This window comes from Miniopterus schreibersii, assembly GCF_964146895.1.
Source record: "Miniopterus schreibersii genome assembly, chromosome: 5".
Classification (NCBI taxonomy): Eukaryota; Metazoa; Chordata; class Mammalia; order Chiroptera; family Miniopteridae; genus Miniopterus; species Miniopterus schreibersii.
The window spans coordinates 19,944,768-19,964,153 of record NC_138106.1 but is presented as its reverse complement, the minus strand read 5'-3'; the positions used below and the strand labels follow the sequence as shown (position 1 = coordinate 19,964,153).

Sequence of the window (19,386 nt, the reverse complement as noted above, 5' to 3'; positions counted from 1 at the left end):
ACGTACACAGACAATAGTGTGGAGAAGGCCTGGTGGGGAAGGCAGGGGTGGATGCCAGGTGGAGGAGATCAATGGGGGGAAAACTGGGACATCTGTAATACTTTCAATAATAAAGATAAATTTTTAAAAAATCCGTGTCTATGTCTCTGGAATTTGCATTTTAATAAGTACCTCTGGTGATTTTTAAGCATGTTCAAGTTAAAGAAATAATCCACAGAGGGCAGGGAAAACAGTTTCCAACTGTTCCTGCCAGTCTACATAAAATGGTCTTAGAAGATTGAAATGCTATAAAATACAGCCTATGATTAACCTGGCACTAGTATGCTGAATGGGATTTCTATGACTGATGATTAAGACAGTAATAAAGAACATAAACCTGAATGAGGATGAGCCAAAGAGATTCTGAAAGTGTCAGCTCCTGAAGAAGTATCCACCCAGTGGCAGCATTCTCTCTGCACTAATGGCCTGATTTGCAACTGTTATTTTCTGTTATAATTCAAGGGGACTTTTGAGATCTTTCTTAGGCTACTAAATGATTGCAAAGTTAAAAAATAATTTATGAAATCCATGACAATAAAAACAACTTTCTGTTCCTAATGTAGCAAAGCAGCTTCTGCTGTGATTCCCAGACTCCGCCCCCAAAATCCTTTCCTGATAACTCTTTGAGCTATTGTCTCCTTTCCTTTAGCACTTAAAACAGTCTAAGTCACTTATACTTATGTCCTTTACTTCCTTGTAGCTCTTCACTTTATTTCTTTACAAACCCTTTTTCCTTCCTTTGACTTCTGCATTAAAACTCCAAGAATTCCCCTAACCTTCCAATTATGGAAACCTAAAGTTTCATTCCTTGGGGGGACAAGGTGCTGTTTTGAGCCTTGTTTGATAAACTTCTCCTTTCATAGTTTATTTTCCCTCTTGTCCTTGACAAAGCTTCCTGAGTTTCACAGATACATTACTGGTGTTTCAAAGTCTTGATTCCTCAGCCTCAGGGCTATCAGGTAGGGCCTAACTTGTGAAGCCCGCGGTGCTGGTTATTTCTAGCCTCTATCACTCTCCTTCCTGTACCCGAAGGAGCTTTGCATATATTTTCTAATTGTGAATGACATTAAAATGTTGAAAAGCAATGCCCCTTAAAAACATACTTTCTCTGGACTTCTATATCTGGACTTCTTTTCCCTGCCCTCTCTGGACTATTTCCTTTAACTGGAACATCTTAATAATAACCAGAGGTACTTATTAAAATGCAGATTCCTGAGACATACACCCAGGGGTTTTTGATTCAGCATATCTGGAGGATTTTAACAAGCATTTTAAGTCACTCGAAAGCAGATATTCCAAGGATAAACACTAATGAATAAACACTAATCTACTCTCAAGAACCTCTAGTTCAATTTCTGCTTGTTTTAATGCAAATGGTACCCATTTATTTAATAAATACTTATTGAATTGCTATGTAAAGGCATTGTGCCAGGCAGTGGAAATAGAGCCCTGACTCTTGGAGGGCTATAGCCAATTTTCAACTACCCACTGGCCAGAAAGTTGTAATACTTTCTAAAGTACTCAGAGTATAAATTACAAATAATGATCAAGTGATTATTGAACATTTGCCCATTTCTATCCTAATAAGTCTCTAAACCTAACATTTCCAACATGTCTTTCCCCCAGACAGCTTTTCCTCTATAGCTCCATTTTTCTCAAAGGGATGCTATTCTCCAAGTCATCCAAGTTCAAAATTTCAGGAATGGGCTAGAAGTTAGTTGAGTTTTTATCTATTCTGTGCTAGCTCCAAGAGAGGGAAAAGGTGAACTCTGGTTCCAGGGGAAGAATAAAGGAGATGGCAAGTGCTCTAGTTTCATCTCCTTCCATCAGGAAGTTACAGCTGGCTTACTTCTGAATTACCACTGCTTCATCTTCTTACTCTTTCCGTCTTGGGTTCTAACATCTAGTAACTCGAGCACAGTAAAATGAGTAGTCATACATATAAATTGGTTTCGCATCAAACTGAAACAATGGCCATCATATTTAGTGTTAAGAGAAGTCTGATGACAACCTAGTTCTCATTCTTGCTAAGAAATCTATACTTTATTTTTTAATGTACTGAAATTACATTATCATGGGTCCAAGTATAGAATTAAAAAAAAAAAAAAAGGACGTTATACTGTCAATCCTCAAGTTTCTCTTCTCAATATGGGTTCTAAGGATTTCAGCCTTTCGTTAGATCTAGAAATTATTCTTATTTCTTTCTGTATTTACTATTCTCTTCTTTTTACCTGTTCTTTGTAGAACTTTTAACTCTGTGATTTTGTGCTGCATACTGGAAGAAACTCCTTGGCTCACAGTTCTTTCTTGGTGCTCACCCTCTCTCATTCTTTCCTTTTGGAGACGTCCCCCCACATCTTCCCCTGACTGTGGCTGCACTAAACTCTGTCCCTGGCTCCTAGGTCAGAATGATTTCAAGTCTCCTATCAGGGTTTTAGCCACTCTATATGGCACAAATGGGGATTACCCTCAGGCTAAAATTGTCTTTTCCTTTTTGCAACTCTTGAGTCACCACCTCCAGTGCATGTCTGCTTTTGTTCATTTTCTAGTACCTTCTCTAGAAAGCTGTTTTTGTATTTTATCCTCGGCAAAGTGTTATCTTCAGGAGAGTTGGTACAGCTGAATTTCTTTGGCCACACTAGAAATTAAAGTCTCCTAAAGATATTAATTACATTTTCTATAGTCTTGTTTCATTAGCTTTGATTCCTTAAATGCTAGTGTAGCTTCTGTTTTTCATGTTAGTTTTCCTCAAATGTTTGCAATTATTTATATATTTAGAACATGAAAAGAAGATTGATGAATGTCGGAAAATGAATGATTTTAAGTATGTTAAGTGACTTTTATAGATCTGAATTAGGAGGGTGAAGTTGGAATGTGTGCTTATTCCTACAGTGTGGTTCAGTGGCTGAGATGTCCATTTTCCATCTCCTATATTTTGAGGGCTCTCCTTTTATTTAAAAAAATGAAAAAGCTTCTTTAACTTCTTTCTTTCTTTTTATTGTGGTTAAAACACTTACCATGAAATCTACTCTCCCAACAAAAATGTAACGTACATACAGTATTGTTGACTACAGGCACAATGTTATGCACATCTCTGGATCTTATAATTTCCTTGGTTCTCCATTCTGACATGAAGTACAGCAAAGGAGCACCCTGGGAGCATAATCTCTCCTACTAAAAAGGAAGTGAGGGGAGGGCAGAATGGCTGCAAACTTTAATTTTTCCTGTCACATATAGTTATTTTCACTTATCTGCTTTAAAATAGCGACATAACTAGAAAAAAAAATATTGCTGCCAGAAATTATTTGAGCAGATTTGGGGTCCAAAGGGAGATGCAGAATGGGGGGGGGGGTATAAAACTTGGATTGACAATCAGTCCATCTCGCTTCCCTTCAATGTGACTTTCCATACTGCAGAGGCTACAAAGCTAAACTTAATCTCCTATATTCCAATGCAGCTAAGGTTCTAGATTTAGGTTCTGCCAATTACAGGCAACAATTTGAGAACTGGAAGGTAGAGCTGCAGCACAGTTTGTATGTAACTATTACTTCTCTTTGTTGGAGGGGCATAGTTTTCCTATAAGTGTTAGCAGAACTCAGGGTGTCTGATCACTAGAGTTTTGTGTGTATTGGGGGACAGGCATGGGAAATCCATTTTGCTGGTATGGGTACTAGCAGACGTACCATGGCTTTGGAGCCAGCAGCAGTAGCAGCAGCTTCCCAATTCAGCTATTCCTAGTGTTAGGAGTGGCAGTTGCCCCCTCAGTGGTCTGGATTTGTGATGTGACTTTGGGAATCATTCCTGAGAGTTCAAGCCAGAGTCTGTTTCTTCAGCCACTTAATGCCCTGTGATAAATTTCTTTCTGCTTAAAGTCGCTAGAGTAAATTTTGTTTTCTGCAACTGAACCAATGTAGGTGGGAAGTATACTCACTGTATTTTTGTCAGCTTTGATCCCACTCCAGCACTTCTTAGTTATGACTATTCCAACTCTTTCTATCATTTTTCTTTTAAGTGCCCCTCACTATTTTTTTCTACTATGTTTTCTTTCCCTCAAAGGTTAGACATAAGTTGTTATTATTGGAAGTCAAAGGAAATTTTTTAAAAATTCAAGTTAAAAATAATTAAAATCTTACTATTTGTTAGTCTTCTTTATAAAGGAAATATTATTAAAAATTAAAATAACAGAAAATATTGTCTTCTCTGCTAGATTAGAAGCTTCTTGAAAAAAGGGAACACACCTCTCTTGCTCATTCCTGTCCAAAATTATCCGGCCCCCAGGTGTTTCTTGACTGATGGGAAAACCAACAAAGCATAGGAAGGCTCAATAAACACTTTCCAGAACTTTGTAAGAATTTAAATGGAATATTATGCCACCTTTTAAAAGGGCAAGGCTATTTATGTAGTGATATGGAAGGATTAGCAAGATATATGGTATACCTACATTTGTATTTAAAAATTCATATATATGGGATTGTTTTTAGTTTCCCTTTCTGATAGTTCATTATTGACATATAAAAATTCAACTGATTTCTGGGTATTTATTTTGTATCCTGCTATTTTATTGAATTTATTTATCAGTTCTGGGGAGCAGTATGGAGTTACGTCAAAAAATTAAAAACAGAACTGCCTTATGACCCAGTGATTCCACTTCTGGGAATATATATGAAGAAACCTGAAACACTAACTTGAAAGAATATATGCCACCTCTATGTTTATTGCAGTATTATTTACAATAGCCAAAATTTGGAAGCAGTCCAAGTGTCCATGAGTAGATGAGTGGATAAAAAGTGTAGCACATTTACACAATGGAATACTATTTGGCTGTAAAAAAGCAGGATCTCTTACCCTTTGAGACGTCATGGAGGGAACTGGAGAGTATTATGCTAAGTGAAATAAGCCAGTGTGAGAAAGACAAGTACCATATGAGTTCACTCATGTGGAATCTCATAAACAAAATAAGCTAACAAACAAAATAGAAACAGAATACAGAGAACAGGTTGACAGCTGTGAGAGAGGTGGGGGGGTGTGAGGCTGGGTGAAAAAGGCAAGGGGATTAAGCAAAAAAACCCTCAAAACCCTCACAGATACAGACTATGTGATCACCAGAGGTAATTACCAGAATGGTGATTACCAGAAGGAAAGTGAGATGGGGAAAGGTACGAGAGGGTAAAGGAGGTGATAAATGGTGATGGAAGGAGACTTGACATGGAGTGGTGAACACACACAATATACAGATTATGCAATATAGAATTGTACAGCTGAAGCCTATATAATCGTATTAACTGTCACTCCAATAAATTCAATAAATAAAATTTAAAAAGGTTTATAATATAAAATTGTAAACAAATTTTAAAAATCATATGTATAAGCTTATAAATGCATAGAAAGAAATCCCAGGAGGCTATGCAGCAATTTGATCATAGTGGCTGTATCCTGGGAGGGTCACTAGATAGTTGAGGGCAAAAGGTGGGAGTCCTTTTTTGTGTTTTGTCTTATTTTGTTGAAGGATAGCACATACTGAAAAGTGGCCAGATGGTGTGTACAGCTCAATGAGTTTTCTCCCATTTCAACCATTTTTAAATGTACAGTTCAGTAGTGTTAAGTATATATTCACATTGGTGTGAGGAGGGAGTCTTTCTACCATGTAGTTTTCTGTACCTTTGGAGTTTTTGCCATAGGCATGTTATATATTCTAAAAACAAACTTTTACAAATGTGATGCCCCTTTGTACTTAATTGCCAGATGTTGGATGTTACTGGATTTTAAATGACTTTTTCATTTTTTTTAAAGCCTTACAGTGCATGTGTAAATATGAAAAATTAAATGGGAAAAAAGTTCTGATTCCAAATCAAATGCAAATGTTCAGTCCAGGCTGTATAAATATGTTTTTCTTTCATAACAGTAATAAAGCTTATTTCGTGGTAACTCCCACTAAAATGCTGTAAAAAAAAATTATGCCTATTTATCTCACTCAGTGAAAAGCCTAAAGTCTATTAGCTTGTCAAATTTTGGTATGCATGGTAAGATGCTACTAAGCTTTATGTTCTAATAAATTCATTATGTCCCAGTTGTCATTAATTAGGCAGTTTTAAAAATATGCTAGGGCAGAAACTGCACTCCAAAACAAAAACACTGTGTAGTTCTGAGGTCTTATTGCCTTTATTAAACTTGAACATAGTATCTGAAAACTGAATGGAAAAATTTGTTATGTAGAATGCTTCAAACAATTAAGTTGATTTTACCATAAATGATGTAAAGGTGAGTGTTTTTAAGTTATCTAAAAGGTTTTTTTGAAACTACTATGGTAAACTAAATTAGATTGCTGCTTTGCAGCTCAGAAACATAATACCTCAGCAGTGAAGTTTTACTAAAAATAAAGAATGAGGTATCAGTAGTTCCAGCAATCACAATCTAGTCTTCTGCTCAGAAAGCAGTGTCATTTCCCAGGTATATCTGAAGATATTACAAAGTATTAAAACAAAAAAACAAAAAGATGAGTATTCTCTAAATAAATCTAATAGGGAGGTTGTATATGATAGTGTCTCCAGATTGTGTTGTTCTACAGATGTTTATTCTTGTACAATATCAACTGTTTTAAAGGAAACTTAAGTAGAAAAAGAAATATAGTTATGAATAACTTAAATGAATAGCAGGTCTTCTGCACACTTTACTGATATGATAATGTTCAATCACCTCTGCCTTAGGACCACTGCCAGTCTGGATGATGCAGAACTACTTTACAACCTGATGGTTGACTAATCCATACTTTTAAATTTTTAACATGTCAGTGCTCTTACTTCTCCATTTGCTCTCCTGCCATAACCCTCTTGCCCTTTTTTATACCGATCTGCTCTACTTCCAGCCTCCTTCCTGCTTACTGAAAAATTTTATGCAAAATCCTAAAAGGAACATGCTCTCCAGTGAGTGCAGACTGAGAATACTCTTATTGCAAAAGAATAGAAAAATTTCACAGGAGTCCAGAAATTAAATTATTCTTGACCAAATTAGTAACTGAGTCAGAATGAAGAGACTCTAGTTGAGTGCTGGGTATTAACTGGAGAAACACAGTTGTACTAAATTCACTTAGGAAATAAAGACACAAAAGCATTAGGTTTATTTAGATATTATATTTCATATCCTTCCCAATTAAAAACAGACTCTAACATACTAAGGAACAAACAAGTACAGATACTATACATACAATGCAGACAAATATAAATAAGGTAATTTTCCATGAATTCTTGTGGGCTTTTTGTTTTGGATTTTTGTATTACTGATAAAAGTATCAGGCACAGAAAATCTACCATTCCTGGATTTTCCACCCATTAAAAGTTTGAGAATCACTCTTGTAGCAGAATTACAGGTAACCTGCTTTAAGGGGAAATTATATCAATTTAAAAATTAGATGGATCAATGGAACATGACGAGACAGAAAGGAGGGTGTTTTATGTTTTCCCAAATCAAGATCTGAAGATCAAAAGTTACTTTAAAATTAAGGAATAAGAATTTGGTGTATCGCCCTACTTTTTACTTTAAAAAAAACAAAGTTTCAAGTAATTCTAAGATCCTAAGTGAGTTGTCTAAGAAACAATTTCTAATTCTAATCTCTAAAACTAGATTATTCCAAAGTATTTCATATCTCAATGATAATGCCAGTTGATACCAAGCAACTGGATTTTTGTTAATTTTGTTTGATGTAAATATGGTATTGTGATTATTTAAGAAGATAACAATATTTTTAGTAGATGGATGCATTTGGAAATACATAAGACTAAGATAACAAAAATTCTGGAATGTCCTTTTCAAACACTTTGGAGATGACAGCAGTTATAGCGATGGATATAACTGGTGTAAATTTTGAAATTCTGAGTATTAGGTAAACAGTATTGATATACTGTTATGCTTTTGTAGTATATGTTTAAAACATTCCATAATAAAGTACCTTAAAGAATAAAAAGAAATTAAACTATGTAGAATTAAAGGATTTCACAGCATCTGATACTTTTAAATGAATGAGTCAATAGAGAGTCCTCTCGCTGAGAGCTCTACATTCACTGGGAGCGTAGAACATGGGTATGAGTATGGGGATGAAAATGTACATTACTCAAGAAGCCAGTTCACCTCTCCTTGAGATATATGGGTGAGAATCAACTGCAATGAAGAAAGATACTTCAGGAATATGAGATTTTTGTACTGTGGATAAATAAGTATTAAACAGCTATTATTTTCCTCTAAAAACATAAAATTTACTGAGACTTATTTGTCCAATTACAGTTGTGTTAGAAATGCAGCAACTAAATGTGGCTAATTTAAAATGTTGCCCAGTTTTCTCTTTATTTAAACAGGAGGAGGTATATTTATATGTAGGGCAAATGCTAAAAAAGAAAGCTTTATTTTTTGAGTGACATGACCAAAAGGCTGCCTGTTGGAAAAAGCATTAAGATAAAAGTGGGTTACAGTCTGGCTTTTGCACCTGTCTGAGCCATTCAGGGAGAAACCTGGCTGGACCCTGACATGAGTTCAACTCGTGTCTACCCAGAAAAGCAACTGCTTGGAGACGAGACTAAGGTTTCTCTTGTTCAAGCCTGAATTCTTTTTTACCAAAGCCAAAAATCTCTTATGGTAGTAAACAGTTGTTTTAATATGTTTTTATATTAACTAACAGTTTATTTGATCAGGTGAGGAGTTAATAGTTTTTATACATTTCGATCTATTTATACTGTTCTCCTTCGAAAACTAATGTTTCATTCCTTCAGGAAAAATTTCCTTATACTATTATGATGGCCATACTGCCTCTTCCAAGATCAATGACACAAACCACAACCAAACAATGATATTTGGTACTAAATGCATTGTTTCCACAACCAAACAATGATATTTGGTACTAAATGCATTGTTTCGACTCCATATTATTAATCACAAGCTACAAAAAATAAATTGTTGCCCCCTGCCCCCACAAAAAATTTTAACACTCAAATTGATTCTGGGTCTCTTAGGAATAATTTCAATATAAAAGTTTCTTTTTAAGGACTGGTATAGTTTCACTTCAGAATAAGTCCTGTTTTTAAAACTCAAATACAAATATACACATGTATATATCCACATGCACATATATATTTGGGGAGGACAGGTTATAATTTTATTTGGCCTGTATAAGAATATAGATATGTATGCTTCTAAGTAAAATCCATTACATTATTTATTACATAAGGGTATCCGATTGACATGGCAGTCCCACTCATCAGGGGAAATTCCTTCCTTTCACTATATATATAGTAGCAAAAGCTTACCCGGCAGATTGTTATGGTTCTCTTGATCATAAAGAAATGTTCCCTAGTTTCAATGCGGTATATGGGTACATAAAGAAAATACATCAGCCCTAGTCAGTTTTGCTCAGTGGTTAGAGCATCTGCCTAAGGACTGAAAGGTCTCCAGTCAAGGGCATGTGCCTCGGTTGCAGGCTCGATCCCAGACAGTGGTCCAGAGCGTACCCCCAGGAGGCAGCCAATGGATGTCTCTTTCACATCGATGTTTTTCTCTCTCTCTCTCCCCCTTCCACTCTCTCTGAAAAGCAATGGAAAAAATGTCCTTGGGTGAGGACTGAAAAAAAAAAGAAAATACATCAGGTGATCCAAGTTTTGAAGCTAGTTTTTTTTTGGTTGTTTTTTTTTTAAATGTATCTTTATTGATTTCAGAGGGAGGAAAGGAGAGGAAGAGAGAGAGAGAAACATCAATGATGAGAGAGTCATTGATTGGCTGCCTCCTGCATACCCTCGACTGGGGATCAAGCCTGCAACCTGGGCATGTGCCCTGACCGGGAATTGAACCCTGATGGCCTGGATCCTAGGTCAACGCTCAACCGCTGAGCCACACCTGGCTGGGCTGAAGCTAGTTTAATACATGTAACACTCATAAGGAAGTCTTGAGGGCATGGGCCATAACTTCTACAAATTTATGTATGAGTCCACCAGGCTGAGCATATAGTAGAAACCTAAGAAATATTTGAAGATTAAATTACATTATTATAGGCAATTATATTTTCCCAATGATTAGAAGCACAGTTTAAAATGGTGGTATGGCATAAACCTTTGATATTGAAGAGTTATAGAAATCACTATGTCCCCTCCCATCTTACAACTACGCCCCTACTTTTTTGTGGATATTTAGAATGTTTATTGATAGAATTAAGCATCATGATATGATTAGATGCTATCAAATGGCATTCCTTGACCCAGCAACTATGTCATAAACATGTTGTGCTCCTTAACTACTCAATGAACCAAAAAAAATGCTCCAAATTGAGTCTACCTTAGAAATTCTTTCAGTTCAGAGTTTATAGTACTTCATTCTATAAATATATTTTTGTATAAATAAATACGATATTTATAGTATTTCATGAAATATCTATATAAAAATATTTCTGAGAACAGAAAATTTTAAGTGCTAAAACTCACAATAGTTGTTAGGAGTCTTAAAATGGGATCCTGAAAATCAAAACTTTAAATTTTGGCTGAGTACTCTCTCAAGCTATCTTTATTAACTGATTAGAATTAGCATACTAATTAGCACAAACTATATCATCTTGAAGAAGATCTTACCTCAAACTATATGTCTGAAAACAAATATGTCAGTAACTTCAAACATTGTTCACAAAAGCTTATCTAGTAAGGTAATTTTGTCTTATTTCCTGCTATGACAATATTCTCAATCAAGAAAATATCAGTCAATGTCTTTCTTGTACATGGAATACATTTACTTTCAACTCAGTCAGCGAATATGTCCAAGAAGTGTCCTCCAGGTACCTCCAAAGTGCAAAATAAGTAAAATGGAAAAAAATCTAAATAGAGATTATAGAAATGTAAGTTTTAGCTTCTGTGGAGATAAAGGAGATGGAAAAGGCAACATCCTGTGACTATATACAGTTCTTTGACCAAAGACACATATGGTGCCCATAATGAAGAGTTAGGTGCCTTAAGGAAATGCTAACAATTTGTGATTAAAAATAAGGCTGATAGATATGCCAACCTCTTCTGAGTCTTTAATGTCTAATAGCTTATCAGTGGTAACACAGCTATTCTTTGTAGACTTGCATGATCAGAATTCCATTGTTCACACTCATATGTTTCTGTACAAAGTAGAAATTTCCAGATTGTGCTAGATATATGTAAGCTTTTATGGTAAATAATCAGTTCTTTTAGGATATAAGATATCAAAATCATTTTAACCTCAAATTAATTTTCCTGCCCATACATATATATTTTTATTTCTCCTCTGGCAAATGCAAATGGGAGGGGAAAGTAGTATTCTTGAGAGAAAACTGCATGCCAGGAAGTACCACCTTTTTTAGCCTTTTGTGTTTTTAACCAAATTACGTGTATTATTTATTTACAAGGTACATATGAAGGTATGCCATAAGTCAATTTGCACCGAAATAACTTCTGCTCAGAAACATAGGAAGCTACATAAAAAAGCTCCAAATACATAATAAAACAAACTTCAGAATATCATTTTTAAACTTTCCCTTTAATTTTCTGATGAAACATTTAATATGTGCTAGTATGTAAAGGTAAGCATTTAAAATGAATATATTTAAATTCAAAGCCACAGATGTTAATTGTTCTTTTAAATCAGATATTTTAAGAGCTTGACAGTTTTACCACAGTATTTTACCAGTCTCAGATTGTTTAATAACTCTAATTTTATGTCCAAGAACATAATTTTCATCTTCTCACTTCTGAATAACTAGTACAGTGATAAAGTGCTTCTACTGATACCCTTGATTCTGAACTATGGATTATTTAGAAAAAAGTAATGTTCAAATCAGAAAGTGCCAACATCAACAGCGGAATCCGCTGAATGCAGTTCAATTTCTTTCAGCGACACATACCAGATTAACGACAAGACAGAGAGCAGGGAACACCAGATTATCATTACACAATATCTACTGAAAACTTTCTACGTCTGAGACATAAAACTACCCGCTAGGGAACCCAGTGACCAGAAACATAATGTTAGCAAAAAGAGGTAATGTTTATACAGAAAATGGCATGAATTCCTTATGTTTGACCTATACTAAGTAATGGATACTCATTTTGTTTGAGTTTGGGGTAAAAAGGGGTAGGTCAAATTAGATTACTTGAAATAAATATAAACTCATATTCTTTTCCTTTCTAACCTCCTCAAAGTATGTTTACTCTCTATATAGACAATTGTGGAGCAAAGACATTATAAGCATGAATCAGTTTTGCAAAGTTAATTATAATAATCTTACCCTAAATTTTTATGCTCTAGCTGCCTACATTTGAAGACAGCTACAGAGAATAGTGGCTGAAAGACTTACTGACAAGGTAGCTGATAGTCCTCTCCATCCTCAGCATGGGAAAATTGTTCTTTGAGGCCTGCCTACTATTTGTAGTCTGTTACTATTTCTGACCCTGACTCTTGGGTTCATTGCCTTTGCTCAAAAAGGGTCACCCAAGAGTTTAAATTACACTTTTGCTAGACACCTTAAAGCAGGTACTAATTATACATTCACAGTTTACTTAAGGCCATTGCTCTTTTTGATATAGTCAAGGACATAATACAACAGAAAAGTTGTCTACCATAATCTGCTTAACCCATTGTACTGATGTCACAATTTCATAATTCAACAGCTCAACTAAGCTATGGATATATTTAGTACCTACTCTCAGAGGCTTTTAAAAGAGCAAATCATAACATAAAATTTGAAATTTGTTAAGGTGACACTGATTGTAAATGTCCCAACAGCTTTTAAACAAGCAAACTAAAACAGCATAATCAATTTGCCTGAGTCCACATACACCTTAATTTTAACGAATAACCTTTAGTATGAAGTATTAATAATTTTCTTTTATATTACTCATTTTATCTATTCTACTGTTAATTATTCTCTCAATTATTATTTTGATGTTACGTGGTTTTACAACAGAACACGTTTAAGTCAATATTTTCCTTTTAAAAAAATCTATGTAGCAAACTTTCAACATTTAACCTTTAAAAAAAAAAAAAGGTCCCTAAATTGCTTAGAGAGAGATCAGGTGAAATTAGGATACCAAATCAAAATTCAAACTGATTTTTAAAAACCAGAGAACTGGACCATCCTGGAACGAGGCGTTTCTGACCGTGGTCCTCCCGGGCATCACATCACTCCCCTCGGGCCGGCTCACGGGGCTGGCGGGGTTACCGGCGGCGCTAACCGCCCCGCGTGGGCTCCGACAGAAAGCGGGCCCCCCCCCAACGAGGCCGGCTGGGCGACGAAGCCCAGAGAACACACCGCACGGGCAACTTCAGGCCGGGGAGGCGGGAGGCGGCACAACTCCCCGCCGTCGTGCCCCCCAAGTCCTCAGTGAGGACAGCGCCGTTTAAAACCGCTCCCCTTTCGGAGCGCCGCCGTCCCGCGCGCCTCGCCTCACACCTCCCGGAGTTAAGGCCGTGCGGGGAGGGCCCCGCGAGCCTGCGGAACTCGCCACTGGCTCCACCCGGACGGCCGTTACCCGCGCCAGGCAGCCACCCGCGGAGCCCCCGCGGCTGCGAAGCCCTCACGCCGACGGCGGAAGGCGAGGGGCGCGCCCCGCTGCGGGCGCCGGGCAGGGCTGCCCGGGCCCCCGCTCACCTCCCGGCCCCCGGTCCTCCTCTCCCTCTCCCTCTCCCGCGCCCCAAGTCCTTTCCCCTCCCAGCCCCCCAACTCTTCTCGGACCCAAACCCTCCTGCTTCACTCCACGCCCCTAAATCCTCCCCCTTCCGCACACCCCGAAGCCCTCGTCTCCCTTCCTTCTCACGCCCCCAACGCTCCGCTTCCTCAAACCGCCTCCCGGAGTCCCCCGAAAGCCCTCTCACCCTCCAAAACTCGCTCTTCCCCCTTAAAATAGCTCCCTGCGAATCCCAAATCCCCTCGCGGCCGCGGGCTGCCGGCGCCGACACTCACGAGAAGAAGGGGTCATCCTCAAAACCGTTGTTCAGCATCCGGAACATCCTGGCTGCGTCTCCGGCCCGCGGGCGCGGACGGGTGGGAGCCCGAGGTCACTCGCCGCAGCCGCTCCTGGAGCCCGCCCGCCCCGCACTGCCGTTGCTCGCCGCCGGGTTGCGAAGGCGGTGCCCGCCCGGAGAGGCGGCGCGTGAGGCAGAGCTGCTTTCCCATTGGACGGTGGTCTCCTGACGTCACAAAGACGAGGCGGGGACAATGCGCCGCTGCCATGACAACTGGGATCAACAAAGAGGTGAGAGTTCGGCCTCGCGCCAGCCAGGCGACTCTTATTCAGCTCCCGAGGGACCAGATAGCCCGAGTCTCTTTTCAGCAAAGTGGAGATGGGTCAAGATTTGGGGCTAGATGGCATCCAAACACCCATTCACCCGCCACATTTTGTGACCCACACGGGGGAGTCATATATCCGGAACAGTCTGTGGTAGTTGGTCAAAGCTGTGCACAAATAATGAGAAAAAAAATGTGCAAGAAGTGTTGGTAAATAGTGCGCTCAGTGCTTGAAGGAAATGGGATGGGTGAGGCCTCTCACATTTCAACAAACTTATTTGCTTTTGTAAATCTAAAACTCAAACAGTACATCCCAAAGTGGGAAATGCTTAAGTTACAGGTGCACATGGCTGGGTGGCTCACTTGGTTGGAGCATTCTCCGTACACCAAAAGGTTGCAGGTTCGATACCTGGTGGGGGCGCCTACGGGAGGCAACCAATCGATGTTTCTGTTTCTCTCTCACATGGGTATCTCTCTCTCTCCCTTCCTCTCTAAAATTAATAAAAACATATGAGGATTTAAAAAAATTGAGAAAATTGCTTTCTTTTCAGTCCTCTTTCCAGTCTCTATTTCAGGGAGCAAGTGTCACTTTGATGCTGGCAGGTCCTCAACACTTCTCCACGGTTCCTTAACCTAACAGAGCAGGACTCAGGCACAAAGTTTGCAGCCAGCAACCCTGTCCAACTAGGGTATATATAATTGTTTTAATTATATTATATATATGTGACTCTTCTTTTTATGGCAAGTGAAGCTGGTTTTAAACTTAAAGCACACATTAATAGCTAGTCTTTAAAATTTTAAGTGAAAAGTGAACTAATTTAAAAAAACAGTACCTGTGGAATTTGAACATGGGGGTAGAGATATCATATTATTGAGTTTCGAAAAACACTGTCCTGAGGTCTTCCAGGAACCTAGAGGCCGGTGGAGGAGAAGATAGAAGAGAGGGCATTAAACAAAGAATAAGACTGGAAGAAGAGAGAAAATGCACCATGCATGTCCCTGAACCTCTCTCGGGTGCTTTTCTGTGGAGATAGAGGGCCATCTTTGGCTCCACAGAGCTCCCTGGGATGGAGCCAGAGGTGGCACTCAGCCAGCATGCAGAAGCGTGCAGGGCCTGATTTGGAGGTGGCAGGAGTACTCAGGGGTTATTTTGGGAGCCAGGAATTTAATCCTTTGGACTTTTACCTCCCCACCTTTAGCCAAGTTCTCTGGTAGCCTCCTTTTTCTGAGATGGGGGGCCTGAGGTAGGGCAGACTTCACAGCCCATGGGAAGATAGTATAGCTCTTCCAGGGAAGAGGGTATTTTCTTCTGGCCTCAGAAGGAAGCTCAGGAAGCATATACATATAAGGACATTTCTAAATTAGTTTCAAGGCAAAAAAAAAATTGTTTTAGAAGACCTGAATTATTTACTCTTTAAAATAGCACGACCCAAGATGTTAAGTGAGAATATATTCAAATCAATTCAATTTTCCAAATACTGAGTGCCTAACCTATTCAGGCACTGGTCTAGACACTGTGGCATTGGTGAACAAAACAAACAAAATCCCTGTTCCTGGAGTTTATATTCTTATGAGAGCAGAATGAAAATAAAGGACATAGAAAGTAGTATGTTAAAAGGTGATAGATGTTAGGGGGAAAATCTGAGCAGGGTAAGGGAGATGGAAGTATGCAATTAATTATAAGTAGGGAGTTCTGTGTAGGCCTCATTAAGAAGGCAAATTTGAGCAGGGCATTCCAGGCCAGTACAAAGGCCCTGAGGTAGCATGTGTTTAGTGTATATGATGTAGTCTATTCACATGTCCTGGAGCTTGCCTTCAGAGGAATGACACAAGCCAAGCAAAGAGAAAATTACCTATTAGGCTAATAGCTCCTGCTTGTACTTCCTTGTTCCAGACATTGCATTAAGTGCTTTACATACATTTTCTCATTAAATCCTTGTAACAACCCTGTATACTATAAAATGTTTATTCCCACATTACATATGGAAAAACAGACCCAGAGAAATTTGGTGATCCATTCAAATTCAAAAGTCAGTCCAAACCCAGATTAGTCCTAGTCCAAAATTTATATTCTTTCTACCACCCAATTTTGCCTCCCTATAAAAATCAAATTAACCATTTACTGAGCAACTCTATGTACTAGGTAATTTTAGATATATAATCTACAACCACACTACAACTTACGGTTTATTTGGAAGGTCATTGACTAAGGAGAGAACAGAGAAAAGTATGAAACCTAAGTCAACCCTACAACTCTATTAAAAACACCAAGAGTTCAAAATGTCAATGAGTCCTCTTTTCTTTATTCATGAATTCACTAAATATTTATTAAGGCCCAATTATATCCCAGGGAAAATTCTAGGTATCAAGGATACAAAACTCTTTGGCCTCTTGGAGCTTACATTCTAGCAGACTGCTCTTTCACTAGCCAATTCTGCAATCACCCTTGTTACAGCACTTCGGAATTTTCCAAATGCTTTTGAAGACATTATCTCAAGTGCCCAAGAAGAAATAAACAGGCTCTTGAGCGCTAGACTCTCAGACTTAAATATAGCTCTGCAGAGCCATGGGTGTTAGGCCATTATAAACACCTTTACTTCGGTTAATTTCAATGGGTCTAGGGTTTCATTGTCCTAATCCCTTTGTCTTAAACTGTGAAGAGGTGGTCTGAAAGTGAGACATCACAGCAAATTCACAGGGTGCAGGATGGGACATTTAAAATTTTTGTGAGAAACGACATCTGTTGGACACTGTACAAACTACTAGCTTGACATAGTTCACATATTTCAATATTAAATTGTGCTATACTTCTTTAGATGATGTCATCTTTGGAAAGCTACGTTTTTAGAAGTTGAGATGACGAAGCCCTGGCTGGGAAGCTCAGCTGGATAGAGTATCATCCAGATACACCAAGGTTTGGGGTTCAATCCCCTGTCAGGGCATATATAAGAATCAAACAATGAATGCATAAAAAAGTGGAACAACAAATCAATGTTTCTCTCTCTCTCTCTCTCTCTCTCAAATCAATAAAAAAAGTTGATTAATTAGAGAACTTATATGCTAATATGAATAACCTATGGACACAGACATTGGTATGGGGATGGCCTGGGGGTGGGGTGGATGCGGGGTGGAGGGGATCAATGGGGGGAAAAGGGGACATCTGTAATACTTTCAACAATAAAGATAAAATTTTTAAAAAAGTTGATATGATGAAAAGGAAATACCTTGTGAAAATCAATGTGGAACAGGAAATGCTGGTGGCAGAATTCAATGTTTCCAAAGCCTGAGTAGAGCTGCGCTAGACCAGCACACATTCATTAGTAAGTGTGATTATTTAAGAATGATATAAGAATGTTTTTCTTTTGACTTATGTGTATTTTTTTTACAAGGTTACTGAATACTTAGAACATAAATACTTAAGCTGTTTGGAACTTCCTACATAATAAACAGAACTATTCAGTGTTTCTTTGGTCCTAGGGGCACAGTGAAAATATTACCGAAGCACTTATAGTTTGGGGACCCCTGTCCTAATCCCATGATATTTCTCTTTTTCAAATTAAGTTTTTTAAATTTAAAGTTGTATTATGAATCCATTTTCTCTAAAAGGTACGATTCATTTTCTTTTTAATGTTTAACGTCTCTCCAGCTAGCTGTATTACCAGTCCTCTCACAAGGTTGTGTTATCCCCTTGTGAAAGATGGGGAAAGGTGCATAGCAATTAAATGACTTAGCTAATAAGAGCATAGGTCCCACGATCTTCAAACTCCCTGTCAGGGCTGCCTCTAGTCCATATGTCATCTTTGTTCAACTAGGAACAGGTGCCTTTTTCAAGCTGCTTTCATTAATGGGAAAAATTGTTTAATAAATATACAAATCAACAATGTGGCTTCAGCCCCTGGGGTGGGGTCCTAACATTCAGGTGGCAGGAGAGTTGGTAGGAGAGAAGCAGAGGAATGTTCTGTTCTAGTGAGAAAGGCCAGAGAGGAAGGAGATGCTAGGAAAACTGGGAGGAAGTGAGGACCCGCTGTAGGGACAGGGATGAGCCAAAGATTATATTATTGTTAATAAGTATGGGCAAAACTTTCCACCTTTCCCACATTTCTTGGATATAAAGCTTTGAGGCTTGGATACTTTGCATCAAGTGTCATGATTTTTTTAAAAATAAAGACGTAGATAAGTGCTCACTTCCATGTAGTGATAGTTTTCATTTCAAAAGTGTCTACCAAGATTTTTACAAACTTTATCCTAGTTCTCTCAGTAACCCTGTGGGGAGGCATCATCTCCACTTCCTGGTGAGAACCCAGCGATTCAGGGGGGTGGAGTGACTTGTTTGCCAGGATCCTCTAGCTGGTGACTAGCAGACCAGGGATTCGGATCCAGACCTGACCATGTCATGGCCTTTTCTGTCTCACTGCACCCACAGTAAGGTCTCATAACGAAAAAGGACCTGATGGTGTGAAATTATAATAGACACGAAGCTGTCAGGACCATCCAAACTTGGACACAGATTGTGAGGTTTAAGTACATAAAGAGGTTTTTGAACCTTCCTGAAAAACAAACAACAAAAATGTTCTTTACTGAATAAAATCAAGGCTATTACGTCAAAGACAAAGAATTTGAATGGCAGTATAAATTACAAACATGTTACTTTCTTTAGGCAACAAAACTCAGACTTCCAATAAGGCCCATAATGGAGCCACGTATAGTAGATGAAAATCCACAGCTAAAGCCTGATTAGTTTTTCAAATTTATTTTTAAACTGAGGTATAATTTAAATTTGGTGAAGTCCACTAATCTTAAGTGTACAGCTCAATATATTTTTACAGATGAATAAACTTACGCAAACACCACCCAGCTGAAGATATAAAGCATTTCCAAAATACCCCAGAAAATTCCCTCAGGCTCCCTCCCGGTTGGTCTCTCGCAAAGCTGACCAGTATTCTGAGACTTGCTTCTCTTGCCTAAACTTTGTCTGCAAAATTCATTCATATTGTTGCATTGAGCAAGAGTTTATTCTTTTTCATTTCTGTATAGTGTTTAATTACATGAATTTACCACAAGTAATTTGCCCATCCACT

The 19,386-nt window shown here is 38.3% G+C and overlaps 1 protein-coding gene across 3 annotated transcripts in view; it reads right to left on the bottom strand.

Moving 5' to 3' along the window:
- The window catches only part of MLF1 (myeloid leukemia factor 1), a 33,227-nt gene extending 17,111 nt beyond the window's left edge, over nucleotides 1-16,116 (bottom strand). For 2 of the 3 annotated variants that reach the window (XM_081139160.1, XM_081139162.1), the window contains exons 1-2: nucleotides 15,142-15,214; nucleotides 13,985-14,476 (exon numbers count right to left, since the gene is read on the bottom strand). In XM_081139160.1, coding sequence (XP_080995286.1) covers nucleotides 13,985-14,031 — 47 coding nt within the window. In that variant the 5' untranslated portion in view covers nucleotides 14,032-14,476; nucleotides 15,142-15,214. Of the gene's footprint in view, nucleotides 1-13,984; nucleotides 14,477-15,141; nucleotides 15,215-16,106 lie in introns of those variants that run through there. The other variant, XM_081139161.1, reaches the window with a different exon arrangement.
- Nucleotides 16,117-19,386: the final 3,270 nt, after the last annotated feature.